General features: G+C 47.7%; 2 protein-coding genes across 5 annotated transcripts in view; one reads left to right on the top strand and one right to left on the bottom strand.

The window, feature by feature from the left end:
* acads (acyl-CoA dehydrogenase short chain) overlaps positions 1–19,421 on the bottom strand; it is a 358,028-nt gene that overhangs the window by 333,072 nt on the left and 5,535 nt on the right. The window contains exons 3-10 of one of the 2 annotated variants that reach the window (XR_014593549.1): positions 18,789–18,938; positions 18,486–18,597; positions 17,545–17,696; positions 17,252–17,422; positions 16,430–16,567; positions 14,375–14,470; positions 12,746–12,802; positions 12,205–12,648 (exon numbers count right to left, since the gene is read on the bottom strand). Coding sequence is in view for 1 of the 2 variants with exons in the window: in XM_083929682.1 (XP_083785808.1) it covers positions 12,496–12,648; positions 12,746–12,802; positions 14,375–14,470; positions 16,430–16,567; positions 17,252–17,422; positions 17,545–17,696; positions 18,486–18,597; positions 18,789–18,938 (1,029 nt within the window). In the remaining variant the exon portion in view is untranslated. Of the gene's footprint in view, positions 1–10,108; positions 12,649–12,745; positions 12,803–14,374; positions 14,471–16,429; positions 16,568–17,251; positions 17,423–17,544; positions 17,697–18,485; positions 18,598–18,788; positions 18,939–19,421 lie in introns of those variants that run through there. The other variant, XM_083929682.1, reaches the window with a different exon arrangement.
* On the top strand, positions 7,443–9,085 carry cldn5b (claudin 5b). 3 transcript variants are annotated; one of them, XM_083930054.1, is made up of 2 exons: positions 7,443–7,550; positions 7,581–9,085. In XM_083930054.1, the coding sequence occupies exon 2, from the start codon at positions 7,805–7,807 to the stop codon at positions 8,450–8,452; it is 648 nt and encodes a 215-aa protein (XP_083786180.1). In that variant the 5' UTR covers positions 7,443–7,550; positions 7,581–7,804; the 3' UTR covers positions 8,453–9,085. The 3 variants fall into 3 exon arrangements, with proteins under 3 accessions (XP_083786180.1, XP_083786182.1, XP_083786181.1); XM_083930056.1 differs by having other exon boundaries at positions 7,444–7,600; positions 7,761–9,085; XM_083930055.1 differs by having other exon boundaries at positions 7,444–7,700; positions 7,761–9,085.

Genomic DNA, 19,421 nt, shown 5'->3' with positions numbered 1-19,421 from the left:
GGAGACGGTTAAGTTAAGTCTCTAAAGGAGACGGTTAAGTTTAGTCACTAAAGGAGACGGTTAAGTTTAGACACTAAAGGAGACGGTTAAGTTTAGACGACTTAAGGAGACGGTTAAGTTTAGACGACGGAAGGAGACGGTTAAGTTTAGTCACTAAAGGAGACGGTTAAGTTTAGACACTAAAGGAGACGGTTAAGTTTAGTCACTAAAGGAGACGGTTAAGTTTAGTCTCTAAAGGAGACGGTTAAGTTTAGTCACTAAAGGAGACGGTTAAGTTTAGTCTCTAAAGGAGACGGTTAAGTTTAGACGACTAAAGGTGACGGTTAAGTTTAGTCACTAAAGGAGACTGTTAAGTTTAGTCTCTAAAGGAGACGGTTAAGTGTAGTCTCTAAAGGTGACTGTTAAGTTTAGTCACTAAAGGAGACGGTTAAGTTTAGTGTCTAAAGGTGACGGTTAAGTTTAGTCACTAAAGGTGACGGTTAAGTTTAGTCACTAAAGGAGACTGTTAAGTTTAGTCTCTAAAGGAGACGGTTAAGTGTAGTCTCTAAAGGTGACTGTTAAGTTTAGTCACTAAAGGAGACGGTTAAGTTTAGTCACTAAAGGAGACGGTTAAGTTTAGTCTCTAAAGGAGACGGTTAAGTGTAGTCTCTAAAGGTGACTGTTAAGTTTAGTCGACTAAAGGAGACGGTTAAGTTTAGACGACGGAAGGAGACGGTTAAGTTTAGTCTCTAAAGGAGACCATTAAGTTCTCCGTCCCTCGGCTGCGTCGTCATGAACTTGTTTTGATTTCCTCTTTATCTCATCTCGCTGCCATCAGCTCACTTCCTGTGTGTAAAGACGGCACTTCCTGTGTGTAAAGACGGCACTTCCTGTCCGTGTGCAGCTCAATCAGAGAGAAACTGTCACCTTTAGTAGTCTGAACTTAACGGTCACCTTTAGTAGTCTGAACGTAACGGTCTCCTTTAGTGGTCTGAACTTAACGGTCACCTTTAGGGGTCTGAACTTAACGGTCTCCTTTAGTAGTCTGAACTTAACGGTCTCCTTCAGTGGTCAGAGCATCCACAGACACATGAGCGTCTGTGTTGGACGCTGTTTCCTCAGGAAGCAGCGGAGCGTTGACCTGATTACTGTGTCGCTGTTTCAGGTCGACAGGAAGTGGGGAAGGACCTTGTGGCGACACGACGGCGTCCAGACGCCACGTTAAAGCACCGCGACCTCCACGTTCACCGACACGCTCGTACCAAGGTGACAGGTCACGCTGCACCGATGCTGCGCTGCAGGAAATATGATCAGGGTGAACAGCAGAACACATTAATATATAATTATATTTATTTAATTTACTCTTTAATGTAAATTACTAAATCAAAATAAACCCGGGCCACATTCACCAGCTCTAACTGGGGGATCCTGAGGCGTTCCCAGGCCAGTGTGGAGATCTAATCTCTCCACCTGGTCCTGGGTCTTCCCCGAGGCCTCCTCCCAGCTGGACGTGCCTGGAACACCTCCCTAGGGAGGCGCCCAGGGTTCATCCTTACCAGATGATCCTGAACCACCTCTACTGGCTCCTTTCAACACAAAGGAGCAGCGGCTCTACTCCGAGTTCCTCACGGATGCTGAACTTCTCCCCCTCTCTCTAAGGGAGACTCCAGACCCCCTCCTGAGGAAACACATTTCACACGCTTGGACCTGGACCTGGTTCTTTGGGTCCTGACCTGGTTCTTTGGGTCCTGACCTGGACCTGGTTCTTTGGGTCCTGACCTGGACCTGGTTCTGTGGGTCCTGACCTGGACCTGGTTCTGTGGGTCCTGACCTGGACCTGGTTCTTTGGGTCCTGACCTGGACCTGGTTCTGTGGGTCCTGACCTGGACCTGGTTCTGTGGGTCCTGACCTGGACCTGGTTCTTTGGGTCCTGACCTGGACCTGGTTCTTTGGGTCCTGACCCAGCTTTCAGGACCACAGGTGAGGGTAGGAACCAGGACTGAGCTGTAGTTACGGTCACTTCACTGAAAAACACCAAGATGGCGACGGCCAAATGCCATTTTTTACGGTTTATGATAAGAAGAAGAATTCCTTTATTCGTCCCGCAATGGGGAAATTACACACACACACACACACACACACACACACACACACACACACACACACACACACACACACACACACACACACACACACACACACACACACACACACACACACACACATTAGAGCGAGGGGGCTGCCAGTGACCGGCGCCCCGAGCAGTTGGGGGTTCGGTGCATTGCTCAACAGCACCTCAACAGTGCCCAGGACATGAACTGGCACCTCTCCAGCCACCAGTACACACTCCATTCATGATCCACACAGGGACTCAAACCGGCAACCCTCCGGTTCCCAGCCAAGTCACCTATGGACTGAGCTACTGCCGCCCCGACGCTGAGTCACTTTCAGCGTGTCAGGGAGCCTCTCACTGAAGCGTGCGGCCTCAAACTGCCGTTTCCTTCATGAGCCCGGTGTTTCTGCTGCGACAGGACAATAAGATCACAGAGGTCACACACATAAACACACACACACACACACACACACACACACACACACACACACATAAACACACACATAAACACACACACACACACACACACACACACACACACACACACACACACACACACACACACACACACACACAGACACACACACACACACACACACACACACACACACACACACACACACACACACACACAGACACACACACACACACACACACACACAGACACACACACACACACACACACACACACACACACACACACACAGACACACACACACACACACACACACACACACACACACACACACACAGACACACACACACACACACACACACACACACACACACACACACACACACACACACACAGACACACACACACACACACACACACACAGACTAACATCAAAACAGCGTCTGAATCAAACGCAGGGCCACGTGCCAAATAAAGTGTTACCGGACAAACGCACAACTCCACCAAACGCCAAGGCCTCACACCTCTGCGAGTGCCAGACCCCCCCCCCCCCCCACACACACACACACACACACACACACACACACACACACACCCTCACAGCAGCAGCAGCCAGGTGACGTTTCACTGTGGATCATAAAAAGCAGTTGATGTGGAAAAGGAGGAGGAGAAGAGTCCCGGGCCGAGGACAATGGAGTGGAAGGGAAGTGATAAGAGGCAGGACATCCTAACACTGCGGCATCTCTCAGCCCCCCCCCCCCCCCCGGCCCCCCCACGCCCCCGCAGCCGCCGTCAATCAGCGTCACACGCAGACCCACCACATACGACCAACGCCATCAAACATCGTCTCATTCAAGTTCTGTTCTTTCAAACTCCTGCGAACATCTGCGTGGTGCTGTTGCGTCTGGGCAGAGCACCGCGGACAGACGTGAAGACGTGTGCATGTTGTCCCCGTGTGTGCGTGGGTTTGAATCCCTGCTGGGGCCCTTCTGTGTGGAGTTTGCATGTTGTCCCCGTGTCTGCGTGGGTTTTCTCCGGGTTCTCCGGTTTCCTCCCACAGTCCAAAGACGTGCAGGTGTTCGGTTCATTGATGACTCTAAATCACCCGTAGGTGTGAATGGTTGTCTGTCTCTGTTCGTCTCTATGTGTCCTGTGATAGACTGGCGTCCTGTCCAGGGTGGACCCCGCCTCACGCCCGATGTCAGCTGGGATCGGCTCCAGCCCCCCGAGACCCAGACAGGAACAAGAGGCTGAAGATGAATGAATGAATCATAAATCAGTCCCTTGTAAACACACTGGATCGCTCTGTGTGTGTCCACTACGGGAACTCAACTCAAAGCTAATGTAACTGCGTCACCAGATCCTGACGCAGTTTCCCGTCTTTTCTCGGTGCTTTCACTTTTTGATCTGCACCAAAGTGCAAGTAGAATTCATTTACACACTTCTAAGGGCGCCCTCCCACTGTGCCTCCGTCCCGTGCCCCGTGCTTTAGGGTCCTTGTCCCCCCTCCAGGCCCGTTTGTACTCACACTACCTGGGCCTCGGAGAATGCTTCTTGCTGCCTATACGTCATCACGCCGTAACACTCCACACGCATTGATGACGTCATGGCGATGCGTGGCTTTGTTTCCAGATCTTTCCGTAGACCTCGGAGTTTTTGTGCGTCTTGTCGACTGTTTTTGAATCTTTTCATCGACCAAATCTGCAGTAAACACTCCACCTCCGCATCACACCAACGTGAACCTTTCACCGCCATTGTTTGAAATGTCCGCGCATGGTCCCTCCTTCTTTTTTCTACGTCCCAACAGGCGCACAGGAAATGACCTCAGAGCCGCCGTAGGCCTCGTGCTCGTACACGTGCGCACGCTCGTGCTCGTACACGTGCAAACGTGCTTTACTAAAGCCCACCTCTCCCAAACGGGCCGTGGACGGCAAGCGTGCCGCTCCTAGACGCGGTACGGTTGCACTCACACTGGTCAAAGGAACCAGACTTTAGACGTAAAACCTGTTTTGGCACGGGACGGAGGCACAGTGTGAGTGCGCTGTTAGAATCTCCAGGTAAATTTCATATTTGATGAACGTTTCTGTCAGATAAGTCAAATAAAGTGACGTTGATGAGAGAAAGCAGTCAGAACGTTTATTAGATTTAAAACACGTTGAGCTCTTTCAGCAGGTTGTTTTTTATAGTTTCATTAAATCTAAATCTCTATATTTATAAACTTAATATAAATAGATCAGTGACGTAACATCCAGAGGTCAGAACCTGTGACACTTTAGATGAAAACATCACAAATTAAAGCTCTTTCAGTCAAAATGATGTGAATTATGAACTCATCCTGAGTTACACACAGTGACGTACCTTTATTTGCACAAACTTGTACAGCTTCCAGGTCTATAATGTTAATATTTCTCACATTTAACTTGATTTAATTATGTGTTGAAGTGTTTTTATTGTTTATTTCTCAGATGTTTTAATCCTTTATTGATGTTTTTGACTGTTAAAGCACTTTTCTTTGTCTGTTATTCCTCTTTATATTCTCGTCTGCAACACGTCTAGCGTGAGCAACAAACACCGAGGTAAAGTCCTCGTATGTGAATCATGTATTTGGCGATATTAAGATAACAAAGTGTGTGTTTGTGTGTGTGTGTGTGTGTGTGTGTGTGTGTCTGTTGTCCTGTAAAGTCCCTGTGACTCATTTACTCCCAAAAATTCAGAAGCAACAACGTTTTTTTGGCTTTTCCGGATCAAATTTGACATAAATTACACCCAAAATAACATCCTGTACAGCAGAGTGTGTGTGTGTGTGTGTGTGTGTGTGTGTGTGTGTGCAGACAGGAAGTGATGCATGCTGATTAGAGCTGGACCCCACCTTCTGTAATCACTCAGCTTTGGTCCTGAATCTGAGTCTGAATCTGTGGTTTGTGGTTTAATCACAGCAGACAAACACAGACAGGGCGGAGGAGGGTCAAGTGTTTAATACGGTTTAATTTCTTTATTTTATTAATATATTAATATTTATTTATTTATGATATGAAGACGTTCTAAAGGCCTGAGCCTCGTGCAGCAGGTGTGGATCCAACATGGACGTCATCGTGCTGACAAACAACGTCCATGAAGGAAAACACAATCAGGCTCCGTCCGTCTGGATATCTCATTATATGAATGCACGTGTGTGTGTGTGTGTGTGTGTGAGTGTGTGTGTGTGTGTGTGTGTTGGGGGGGGGGGGGGTAGGGAAGGCATGATGTCACGTAGTAGCCCATTGTAGGTGAGTGGGTCAAGAAAACACCACAACACCACGACTTAATCTCCGCAGCACAGTCAGGACTGAGTGTGTGTGTGTGTGTGTGTGTGTGTGTGTGTGTGTGTGTGTGTGTGTGTGTGTGTGTGTGTCCTCAGAGGGCCAGATGCTTCCTCCTCCTGAGTGTTTACAGTTTCAGCCCCGATCATCAGCACAAACACGCAGGTCTCATCGTTCTCTTTTATTTCTTTTCTTTTTCTCACGTTTGAAATAAAAAAACGTGTAATTTAGATTATTTTTCTCTGTTTTTATGATTAAAATAAAAGTCTTTGTAAATCTTCTCACTTCCAAAAGTCTGTTTTTCCAACGCAACTCGGAAGCGTCCTGACAAAATGGCGTGAGGCGACGCACCACGCATCAACACGTCCGACTCAAAGCGTCTTTAAGTTGTGATTTGTTGTGAAACGTTTGGAGAAATCCCGACTTTCTCGTTTTCCCAGAGAAGAAGAATCTGAGGAGTGGCCTCGTTTCAAAAGCTCCCAGAATGCTTTGCTCCCGCTGACTCCACTTAAAGCACAATAACAAAGAGAGTGCGGCTGATTTCTCGACAGTCGCAGCACAACGGAGCGAGTGTTTCCTGTCTGAGCCGCAGACGAACAATCACGAGTCGTCTGCAAAGAGAAAACCCCAAAAATCACAAATAAAACTTTAAAAACTCACAATTTTAGATTAATTTCTTCTACGATCTTTAGATTTTCACTTCCTAAACAACAACATTTAATAATCTCAAGTTACAAATATGAAGTTATGACCAAATTAGAGACAATTGGACGCTTTGTGGTGGTTTTGCATCTATTTTTAGTCATTTTGCATCTTTTTGTGCTGGTTTTGCATCTGTTTTTAGTCATTTTGCATCTTTTTGTGGTGGTTTTGCATCAATTTTTAGTCATTTTGCATCTTTTTGTGGTGGTTTTTTATCTATTTTTAGTCATTTTGCATCTTTTTGTGCTGGTTTTGCATCTATTTTTAGTCATTTTGCATCTTTTTGTGCTGGTTTTGAATCTATTTTTAGTCATTTTGCATCTTTTTGTTGTGGTTTTGCATCTATTTTTAGTCATTTTGCATCTTTTTGTGGTGGTTTTGCATCTATTTTTAGTCATTTTGCATCTTTTTGTGGTGGTTTTGCATCTATTTTTAGTCATTTTGCATCTTTTTGGGCTGTTTTGCATCTACTTTACACGTTTGCCATCAACCAGTTCTTGGTAAACACGGTCAGAGTAAACGCGCTTTTACAATCGCACAGTTTTATTTTCTTATTCCTGTTTTTACAGAAAACATTCAGATCTCGAGTGTTTGGTAGAAACAGGCTGGTGTTGTTTTTGGCACCGCAGAGAAAATAAACGCAGAGGAACAATATTCCCTTTGTTTCCCCGTCACTGTGAGTTTTCTGTCATCACAGGAGAAACTCTGACATCCTGCAGACTCTTCTGTGTGTGAACGACAGGAAGAGCCCCCGTGGGAGGGTCACCGGTGCGTGAACGCGCCGCTGCTGCTGCTGCTCATTGGCTGAGACAAAGATGCGTTCGAGAGCTGATTGGTGGAAAGTTTGTGGGTTTTGTTTGGACGGAGGCGCAGCTGCTGCAGCCTCCCTGACATAAAAAGCCCCAGAGCGCACGCACTCAGTGACCAGAGGCAGACCGAGCGCACGCAGGGCACCACGAGCACAGAGGAGGAAGAAGCAGCTGCAGAAGTAGACTCTGAACCCTCTCAGCGGGTCTCATCAGGTCTCAACAGGTCTCAACGGGTCTCAGCAGGACTCAGCGGGTCCCCTCAGGTCTCATCAGGTCTCATCAGGTCTCAACAGGTCTCAGCAGGACTCAGCGGGTCTCAGCAGGTCTCAGTGGGTCTCAGTGGGTCTCATCAGGTCTCAGCAGGTCTCAGTGGGTCTCATCAGGTCTCAGCAGGACTCATCAGGTCTTATCAGGACTCAGGGGGTCTCAGCAGGTCTCATCAGGTCCCATCAGGTCTCATCAGGTCCCATCAGGTCCCAGCAGAGCCATGCTGGCCGCGTGTCTGGAGTTCCTGGGCATGGCGCTGTGCCTCGCCGGCTCGCTCCTGGTGATGGTGGCGTGCGGGCTGCCCATGTGGAAGGTGACCGCCTTCATCGACTCCAACATCGTGGTGGCGCAGACCATCTGGGACGGCCTGTGGATGTCGTGCGTGGTGCAGAGCACGGGCCAGATGCAGTGCAAGGTCCACGACTCGGTGCTCGCGCTGACGCAGGACCTGCAGACGGCGCGCGCGCTCACGATCATCGCCGCCGTGCTCGGGGTGGTCGCGCTCACGGTGACGGTCGCCGGCGCGCAGTGCACCAACTGCATCCGGGAGGAGACGGTGAAGGCGCGGGTGGTGCACGCGGGCGGGGTGATCTACATCATGAGCGGCCTCTTCGTGCTCGTGCCGCTCTGCTGGATGGCCAACAACATCATCGTGGACTTCCACGACCCGCAGGTGCCCCCGTCCAAGAAGCGCGAGATCGGCGCCGCCATCTACATCGGCTGGGCCGCCACCGCGCTGCTGCTGCTCGGCGGGACGCTGCTCTGCTGCTCCTTCGCCCCCGCGGTGCGCGGCGCGTACCCGCTCCGGTACGCGCCCACCAAGAGCATCGCCTCCACCGGGGACTTCGACAAGAAGCTCTACGTGTGAACTGTGAGGTGTGTGTGTGTGCGTGCGTGTGTGTGTGTGTGTGTGTGTGTGTGTGTGTGGAGCAGCAGGACTTCAGCTCAGGACACTTCAGAGACTCTGCAGGTGGAGATTTAAGCTCCAGCTCCACTTTCATCACTGACATTCACACAAATGTGTTTAATATGACAAGTTTTTATGAATTATCATGTTTAAAATATGCAAATGAGGCGTTTTGTGATGAAATATGAGCTCATTTTCATCCATTTCCAGATCATAAATGTGAAAGTCAGGTTCAAAATTATTGTTTTATTTAATTACAAATTATTAGAGTGAAAGTTTTTTCCAGATTTATTTTTTTCTGGCTCCATAAATCTTTAAAAACATGAATTTTTCTGCATTTTTGATGAATAAATGTTTTGTAAATGAGGCTGTGAATGATGTTTTTGCCTCTGGTGCCTTTTGATCATATTTAATATAATATTTCAAGGAAAGTCAGAATATTTTAAAGCTAAAAAACATATTTTAAGGAATAAATCTTAATATTTTTTATTATTTAGAAGAGAGAAATCGTGTTGACCCCCCCTTTGCATGTACAGTGTGTTTTTCTACTTCCTGTTTCTAATAAAAGTTTTTCTAATAAAGAAAAAAACAACATTCAAGAGTCTGTTCTCGTGATTTAAGAGTCTTTTATATGTTTAAATATGCAAATATAGAAATAATGTGTTCATGGGCGGATTAGTAGATAATGGGGCCCTGGGCTCAGACAATAAACAGGCCCCCCCCTGAACAAAAGCCCCCCCCCCTACACACACACACACACCCTGAACGAGACACCCAAACCTATCCTGACCCTCGGCAGGACTCATCAGGTCTCTGACCCTCCGGGGCCCTGACCCACTGGGCCCCTGTACCTCTGGGCCCCTGACCCACTGGGCCCCTGTACCTCTGGGCCCCTGACCCACTGGGCCCCTGTACCTCTGGGCCCCTGACCCACTGGGCCCCTGTGCCCCGTACGTTCACGGCCTGAAGCCTGAAGTAAAGGAGGTGAAAGTTCCTCGAGTATCAAACACAACACGATGTTTTGTCACGTGCACTTTGTTTGTTTGAACGTGAAACAAACAGGAAACAAACAGGAGCCAGGAAGTGACGTCACAGTAATCAGCGAGCGGCGGACGGCGTGCGTTAACGGCGTGGGGAGGGCGGCTCGGAACAATGCAGCGAGGCCGACTCAGGTGGTGCTTCACACAATCAGCCGGGTGGAGCTGCAGCGTCAGGAAGCCGTGAGCTGGAGCCATCAAGGGTCCTCACGTGCACCAGCACGGAGGAGGGGAGCGTGCACGTGAGCAGGCAGGAACTCACAGAGGAGGGGAGCGTGCACGTGAGCAGGCAGGAGCTCACAGAGGAGGGGAGCGTGCACGTGAGCAGGCAGGAGCTCACAGAGGAGGGGAGCGTGCACGTGAGCAGGCAGGAACTCACAGAGGAGGGGAGCGTGCACGTGAGCAGGCAGGAACTCACAGAGGAGGGGAGCGTGCACGTGAGCAGGCAGGAGCTCACAGAGGAGGGGAGCGTGCACGTGAGCAGGCAGGAGCTCACAGAGGAGGGGAGCGTGCACGTGAGCAGGCAGGAAATGTTGAAATAAAATCCATAATTTCTTTGTGTTAAATTCTATTTTGTGTTTTTATTTTTCATCTTCACAAAATAAATTACAACAATAACAATATTTACACGTTACGGAGGCACAAGAGCGTAAAACATTAATAACTGCCTCAACCATCAAACCGTCCCCAGGAATATGAGTGTGTGTGTGTGTGTGTGCGTGTGTGCGTGTGTGTGTCTGTGTGTGTCTGTGTGCGTGTGTCTGTGTGTGTGAGTGTGTCTGTGTGTGTGTGTGAGTCTGTGTGTGTGTGTGTGTGTGTGTGTGTGTGTGTGTGAGAAGGCACGCCGGCGCCCTCTGCTGCTTCATCATCATTCACTCATCTTCTTAAAGGGCCAGTTCACATTAAAAACTGCCTCAATCACCAAACCGTCCCCAGGAATATCAAATAAAAGTGTGTGTGTGTGTGTGTGTGTGTGCGTGTGTGTGTGTGTGAAGGCACGGCGGCGCCCTCTGCTGCTTCACCCGCTCATCTTCTTAAAGGGCCAGTTCACATTAAAAGCAGTAAGACAGGGAGGGAGAGACGCTTTTCTACAGTGATTTATTTTTAAAAAAGCAGCTTTTATGTTTGTTGAGGTCATTTTTTAATTATTTGAGCAGCAAAAAAAAAAAGTTTTATACGTTTAAAACAGCAGAAAAACGACACTATGAGGAGTAAATGTGCTTCTTTTCTTAACGTCTCGCTGCAGACTCGTGTTAAAGTCCGTAAAAACGACTCTAACCATGATTCACGCTTAGTTATAAAGAAGTTTAAAGTAAAAAAAACCTGCAGAGAAGGAGCAGGAAGCACGTCTGTGTCTCCCTCACTGAGAACGTCTGCTCTGGCCTCGCCCGCTCATACTCGCTCTAACCTGGAGACTCTTCGGTGGCGAGCAGCCCGAAGTGCAACAGGAAGCTGACATCGGAGAGAATCAGCCATTGGTCGACACGTTTGAGCTTCAGCGAGGTCAAAGTTTATGAATAATTAGGGGCGTGGCCTCTTGAGTGACAGCTAGCCTCTGGCCCTCACTTCTCCTCGGAGGTAAACGTCAGCCAGATGGACGTACGCCCCTCCCCCCAACGTCACATACATGCCCCTTTATGGTCAGAGGAAATGAGGCGGAGTCAAAGTCTGACAGATGGAGACTCCCGTAGGTGAGGACGACTGGATCGAGTTAGAGAACGGAGCTGACGGAGACGCTACGTCTGTTTTTTGACGTTTGCTTCTTCACGAGGAATAAAAAACACCAAACTAAAAAAAAGTGTGAGGCTTTTTTTAACCACTATTACGGCTCCAAATAACAGCAAACCTCTGCAGCAGCATGAGAAGAGTCCCTTAAACTGATGTAATAGTGTTTAGGGAACAGCGTCCGATCACACAGGAGTCGTTTCTGGATCCTTTCTGTAAACAAACTAAACTCCTCCTGTTTTTATCTGGAGTGTAAATTCTGTCTCTGCACGGTCGAGTGTTTCCAACCCTCAGAGAACTCCGACAGGCAGTCGGCAACCGTACCACGCCAAGGAGCGGCACGCTTGCCGTCCACGGCCCGTTTGGGAGAGGTGGGCTTTAGTAAAGCACGTTTGCACATGTACGAGCACGAGCGTGCGCACGTGTACGAGCACGAGGCCTACGGCGGTTCTGAGGTCATTTCCTGTGCGCCTGTTGGGACGTAGAGAAAAGAAGGAGGGACCATGCGCGGACATTTCAAACAATGGCGGTGAAAGGTTCACGTTGGTGTGATGCGGAGGTGGAGTGTTTACTGCAGATTTGGTCGATGAAAAGATTCAAAAACAGTCGACAAGACGCACAAAAACTCCGAGGTCTACGGAAAGATCTGGAAACAAAGCCACGCATCGCCATGACGTCATCAATGCGTGTGACGTGTTACGGCGTGATGACGTATAGGCAGCAAGAAGCATTCTCCGAGGCCCAGGTAGTGTGAGTACAAACGGGCCTGGAGGGGGGGACAAGGACCCTAAAGCACGGGGCACGGCACGGACGCACAGTGGGAGGGCGCCCTTAATAAACTCTGGCTTCACTAACTACGCTGTTGATGCTTTGTTGTGTGTGTAGGGACTCTTCTCATGCTGCTGCAGAGGTTTGCTGTTATTTTCAGCAGCATTAGTGGTTAAAAAAGACCTTTGAATGCCTTCACCATGCTGCCCCGAGCTAACCACTGTTAGCCACGTCCGGCTGTTAGCGTCTCTCTCGATCACTGGGTGGATTTTACTGTTTTCAGTGAACTGATCCTTTAAATCGTTGATGTAAAATGTGAAAGTGTCCAAAATCCAGAAGCTGCAGCTCCTCCTTCTGTCTCAGAATGAGGTAATGTCGTGTGATGTCGTGTGGTGTCGCGTGGTGTCGTGTGAGGTCGTATGCGGTCATGAGTCATGAGTGCGTGCGGCCCCAGCGGCGCTCACGGACGTGCGTCTACAGCTGGTACTCCTTCAGTAGCTGGCCGGCGATCACCAGCCTCTGGATCTCGCTGGTGCCCTCGTAGATCTCGGTGATGCGGGCGTCGCGGTAGTGCCTCTCCGCGGGCATGTCCGCCACGTAACCCATCCCCCCCAGCACCTGGATCGCCTTCAGAGAATCACAAACAAACAAAGAGCGTTTTAGACGAGTCGCCCGAGGGTTCGACTCTGACTGTGACGCGTCGGCGCTCCCGTGTGTTTCTCACCTGATGGGCGCTGAACGTGGCGGCTTCAGACGCCGCTAGTTTGGCCATGGCTGCTTCCTGCAGGGGGGGAGGGAAAGGGTCAACGCAGGAAACAAACAAATAAATAAATAAACAGAAGCAAAGCATCAAACAAACAACGAAAGAATCAAACAAACAAAGAAGCAAAGACAGAAACAAACAAACAAACAAAGACAGAAACAAACAAAGACAGAAACAAACAAACAAACAAAGACAGAAACAAACAAACAAAGACGGAAACAAACAAACAAAGAAAGACAGAAACAAACAAACAAACAAAGACAGAAACAAACAAACAAAGACAGAAACAAACAAACAAACAAAGCCAGAAACAAACAAACAAAGACAGAAATAAACAAACAAACAAAGACACAAACAAACAAACAAAGACAGAAACAAACAAACAAACAAACAAACAAAGACAGAAACAAACAAACAAACAAAGACAGAATCAAACAAACAAACAAAGACAGAAATAAACAAACAAAGACAGAAACAAACAAACAAACAAAGACAGAAACAAACAAACAAAAGAAGACAGAAACAAACAAACAAAAGAAGCAAACAAACAAATAAATAAACAGAAGCAAAGCATCAAACAAACAACGAAAGAATCCAACAAACAAAGAAGCAAACAAATACAGAAATAAACAAACAAACAAAGACAGGAATAAACAAACAAACAAAGACAGGAATAAACAAAAAAACAAAGACAGAAACAAACAAACAAACAAAGACAGGAATAAACAAACAAACAAAGACAGGAATAAACAAAAAAACAAAGACAGAAACAAACAAACAAACAAAGACAGAAAAACAAACAAAGACAGAAACAAACAAACAAAGACAGAAACAAACAAACAAAGACAGAATCAAACAAACAAACAAAGACAGAAATAAACAAACAAACAAAGACAGAATCAAACAAACAAACAAAGACAGAAATAAACAAACAAAGACAGAAATAAACAAACAAACAAAGACAGAAACAAACAAACAAACAAAGACAGAAACAAACAAACAAAGACAGAAACAAACAAACAAACAAAGACAGAATCAAACAAACAAACAAAGACAGAAATAAACAAACAAACAAACAAAGACAGAAATAAACAAACAAACAAAGACAGAAATAAACAAACAAACAAAGACACAAAGACAGAAACAAACAAACAGACAGAATAAAACAAACAAAGACAGAAACAAACAAACAAAGACAGAAATAAACAAACAAACAAAGACAGGAATAAACAAACAAACAAAGACAGGAATAAACAAAAAAACAAAGACAGAAACAAACAAACAAACAAAGACAGAATCAAACAAACAAACAAAGACAGAAATAAACAAACAAACAAACAAAGACAGAAATAAACAAACAAACAAAGACACAAAGACAGAAATAAACAAACAAACAAAGACAGAAATAAACAAACAAACAAAGACACAAAGACAGAAACAAACAAACAAAGACAGAATAAAACAAACAAAGACAGAAACAAACAAACAAACAAAGACACAAAGACAGAAATAAACAAACAAACAAAGACAGAAACAAACAAACAAAGACACAAACAAACAAACAAACACCAGAGGCGCTCGCTGGCGTACCTTGGTGAAGGGTTTGTGTGCGTCCCGCAGCAGCGCAGCCTTCCACGTGAGCAGGCGAGCGCTCTCGATCGCCACCGCCATGTCGGCCAGTTTGATCTGCACGGGGAAAAACACGGCGGCCATTTTAAGTCTGCGTCAGCGTCTTCTTCTTCGTCACTGAGTGACTCTGGGACGATGCAGCTGCTTCAACTGTTAAACTTTCCTCGTGTACGGTTTACGTATTTATTAAATCTTGTTTTATTATTATTTGAAGTTAACGGGATAATAGCGAGCTAACACAAGTTCCTCTTAACGCCACACATTTGTCGGACGCACGATCAAAGCGCCCGTTCTGAGATTATGACCCTCGTCGCGCCCCGTAGCTGAAACCAGGAAACTCTGGATAATGAACACAAACAAACGTCCGAGAGCAGAAAAGAATAAAAAGCCTTGTTTGAACGTCGAGTTCAGCACCAACGCCGCGTTTCTCGGCTTTTACCGTCCACGTGAAAAGAGTCACCGCCATAAACTGTATAAAAACGGACGTAGCGTCTCCGTCAGGTCCGTTCTCTCACCTTGATCCAATCGTCCTCGCCTACGGGAGTCTCCATCTTGTCAGACTTTGACTCCGCCTCATTTCCTCTGACCAAAAAAGATCATGTATGTGACGTTGGGGGGAGGGGCGTACGTCCATCTGGCTGACGTCTACCTCTGAGGAGAAGTGAGGGCCAGAGGCTAGCTGTCACTCAAGAGGCCACGCCCCTAATTATTCATACACTTTAACCTCCAATAAAATAAAAACTAGCCCCTCCCCCTCAGTGTTGTCATGGAGACCTGATCTAAACACACAGACTAGAATGTTCTTTTGTCCTTAAACAGGTTTAATGATGCTGTGTAAACGGCCTGTTTAACATGGGGCTCAATGAGAAACTGCTCTGTTATGAAACCTGCCCCTAGTGGACACTCAGAGAACTGACGCTGACGCAGCTTCCTGATTGGATCAGACAGGAAACAGGAAGCTGTGGGCGGGGCTTGGTTAACACCTGAGAAAGTCGTAATATTTCAAGCAAAAAGTATTTTATTTTTATTTATTTTTCAGTAAATATATGAAAATAAGAGACGTCCAATAAAAATAAATAACTTAAAAATATGTAAATATAATTAAATAACATGATTATAGCAGCTTTAAAGTGAACTTGTGTTTTAACCGTTCTTCCTCATAAACCATCTTCTGTGTGTGTGTGTGTGTGTCTCTGTGTGTGTGTGTGTGTGTCTCTGTGTGTGTGTGTGTGTGTCTCTGTGTGTGTGTGTGTGTGTGTGTGTGTGTGTCTCTCTCTGTGTGTGTGTGTCTCTGTGTGTGTGTGTGTGTCTCTCTCTGTGTGTGTGTGTCTCTGTGTGTGTGTGTGTGTGTGTGTGTGTGTGTGTGTGTGTCTCTCTCTGTGTGTGTGTGTCTCTGTGTGTGTGTATGTGTGTGTGTCTCTGTGTGTGTGTGTGTGTGTGTCTCTCTCTCTCTCTCTCTCTCTGTGTCTGTGTGTATGTGTGTGTCTCTCTCTGTGTGTGTGTGTCTCTGTGTGTGTGTATGTGTGTGTGTCTCTGTGTGTGTGTGTGTGTGTGTCTCTCTCTCTCTCTCTCTCTGTGTCTGTGTGTGTCTGTGTGTGTGTGTCTATGTGTGTGTGTGTGTGTTTGTGTGTGTCTCTATGTGTGTGTGTGTGTGTGTGTGTGTGTGTGTCTCTCTCTCTCTGTGTGTCTGTGTGTGTGTGTGTGTGACAGTAGAACAGCTGATGCAGAGGCTCCTCCCCCTCGCCGGTCACTTCCTACATTAGTGTGTGTTTTCCTCACTAATGTTTTGACTCTGCAGAGAGAGTCTGACTCAGTGTTTGTGTTTGTCTTTAACTTTAATTGTTGGGACAAAAACATCGACTCATGTTGACGAGAGGAAACAAACGTGACAAACTTCCCCTTAAGGAACATTTCAGTGTTTAAGCCTCAAACATCGAACGTTGCAGATCCGCTTCATGCTGCCGTTTGTGTTGTTTTCTAACCCGGTTCTGACTAAAGACAACATGGCCGCCTCACCTGTACGGCCTGCAGTTTGCCGATCGGGGCTCCGAACGCCGTGCGCTTGTGTGCGTAGTCCGCCGCGCAGTCCAGAGACGCCTGAGCGATGCCCAGGGCCTGAGCTGCGATGCCGATCCGCCCGCTGTCCAGGGTTTGCTGCAGGACACAGAAGAACAGCAGCAGAACCTTCAGCTGAGGGGTTTAACCTTCAGTGTGTCACTCTCAGGGCGCCCTCCCACTGTGCCTCCGTCCCGTACCCCGTGCTTTAGGGTCCTTGTCCCCCCCTCCAGGCCCGTTTGTACTCACACTACCTGGGCCTCGGAGAATGCTTCTTGCTGCCTATACGTCATCACGCCGTAACACGTCACACGCATTGATGACGTCATGGCGATGCGTGGCTTTGTTTCCAGATCTTTCCGTAGACCTCGGAGTTTTTGTGCGTCTTGTCGACTGTTTTTGAATCTTTTCATCGACCAAATCTGCAGTAAACACTCTACCTCCGCATCACACCAACGTGAACCTTTCACCGCCATTGTTTGAAATGTCCGCGCATGGTCCCTCCTTCTTTTTTCTACGTCCCAACAGGCGCACAGGAAATGACCTCAGAACCACCGTAGGCCTCCTGCTCGTACACGTGCGCACGCTCGTGCTCGTACACGTGCAAACGTGCTTTACTAAAGCCCACCTCTCCCAAACGGGCCGTGGACGGCAAGCGTGCCGCTCCTAGACGCGGTACGGTTGCACTCACACTGGTCAAACGCACTAGGCTTTACCAGTGAAACCTGTTTGGGCACGGTACGGAGGCACAGTGTGCGTGCGACCTAACTGCTTAGAAAGTACCATGGCGATCTTGAATCCGGCCCCACGCGGCCCCAGCATGTTGTCCAGCGGTATCCTGCAGTCCTCCAGGATGACGTTGGCGGTGGACGACGCTCTGATGCCAAGCTTGTCCTCCTTCTTCCCCAGGGAAAGCCCCGGGTGAGGCATGGGCACGAGGAAGGCGCTGATCCCCTGCAGGCGTGGAAGACGACGGGCGGGTTTGAGGAAATAAAGGAAACAAAGCACAAAGGTGAGCGAGGATCAACAGAACAGTCGTCTCTGTGTGTGTGTGAGTGTCGGGCGCTGCGTCGTGCCTTGTGTTTGAGCTTCTTGTCCGTGGTGGCGAACACGACGGTGGCGGAGGCGTCCCAGCTGTTGGTGATCCAGGCTTTGGTCCCGTTCAGAACCCACTCGTCTCCGTCCTGACGAGCCACCGTGGAGGCGGCTCCTGCGTCGCTGCCGTTACCTGGAGGTCACACGGAGAGGAAACAGGTTTTAGTTTATGGATTAAAACAACGCAGATTAAATCAGCAACGTTCAGCGCACAGTGTTTGGAGTCTGCGTCGTCAGTCGTCAGACACAAAACAACCACAAAGAGACACAAAACAACTACAAAGAGACACAAAACAACTACAAAGAGACGCAAAACAACCACAAAGAGACACAGAACAACAACGAAGAGACACAGAACAACTACAAAGAGACACAAAACAACTACAAAGAGACACAAAACAACTACAAAGAGACACAAAACAACTACAAAGAGACACAAAACAACTACAAAGAGACACAAAACAACCACAAAGAGACACAAAACAACAACAAAGAGACACACAACGACTGCAAAGAGACACAGAACAACAACGAAGAGACACAGAACAACTACAAAGAGACACAAAACAACCACAAAGAGACACAAAACAACCACAAAGAGACACAAACAACTACAAAGAGACACAAAACAACTACAAAGAGACACAAAACAACTACAAAGAGACACAAAACAACCACAGATACACAAAACAACCACAAAGAGACACAAAACAACAACAAAGAGACAAAAATCAACTACAAAGAGACAAAAAACAACTACAAAGAGACGCAAAACAACTACAAAGAGACAAAAAACAACTACAAAGAGACACAAAACAACCACAAAGAGACACAAAACAACTACAAAGAGACACAAAACAACTACAAAGAGACACAAAACAACCACAAAGAGACACAAAACAACTACAGATGCGGCGTTTACCCGGCTCGCTGAGGGCGAAGCAGCCGACCTTCTCTCCGGTGGTGAACGGCGTGATCCACTTCTGCTTTTGTGCGTCTGTCCCGTTCTTCAGGATCGGTCCGATGTAGAGGGACTGAGAGCACAGGAGGTGAATCAGCACACACACACACACACACAGACACACACACAGAGAGACACACACACACACAGAGACACACACACACACACACACACACAGAGACACACACACACACACAGACACACAGAGACACACACACACAGACAGAGACAGACACACACACACACTCATATTTACACACTCACGTTGTTCACGGACACCACGACCCCCGTGCTGGCGCAGCCGCGGCTGATCTCCTCCATGGCCAGACTGTAGGCCAGGTAGTCCATGCCGGCTCCGCCCAGCTCCTCCGGGACCTCGATGGCCATGACCCCCATCGCCCCCAAGTCCTGGATCTGCAGATCAACACCTTAGACCTCAGGGACTGTGTTTAAGCTTCAGAGCAGTCTGAGAGTGTGTGAGTATGAGTGTGCGCGTGTGTGTCTGAGTGTGTGTGCGTGTATCTCTCTCTCTGTGTTTCTGTGTCTGTGTGTGCCTCAATGTGTGTGTGTGTGTGTGTGTGTGTGCCTGTGTCGGTGTCTCTGTGCGTGCGTGTCTCTGTGTGTGTGTCTGTGTGTATGTATGTGTCCGGTGTGTGTGCCTCAGTGTGTGTGTGTGTGTGTGTGTGTGTGTGTGTGTGTGTGTGTGTGTGTGTGTGTGTGTGTGTGTGTGTGTGTGTGTGTGTGTGTGTGTGTGTTTGTGTGTTTGTGTGTCTGTTTCTCTGTGTGCGTGTGTGCGTGTCTCTGTGTGTGTGCGTATGTATGTGCGTGCGTGCGTGTGTCTCTCTCTGTCTGTCTGTCTGTCTCTGTGTGTCTGTCTCTGTGTGTGTGTGTGTGTGT

Source organism: Echiichthys vipera, assembly GCF_963691815.1.
Source record: "Echiichthys vipera genome assembly, chromosome: 16".
Taxonomy (NCBI): domain Eukaryota; kingdom Metazoa; phylum Chordata; class Actinopteri; order Perciformes; family Trachinidae; genus Echiichthys; species Echiichthys vipera.
Note: the sequence above shows the minus strand (reverse complement) of the source record. Positions and strands in the feature narration are given on the sequence as shown.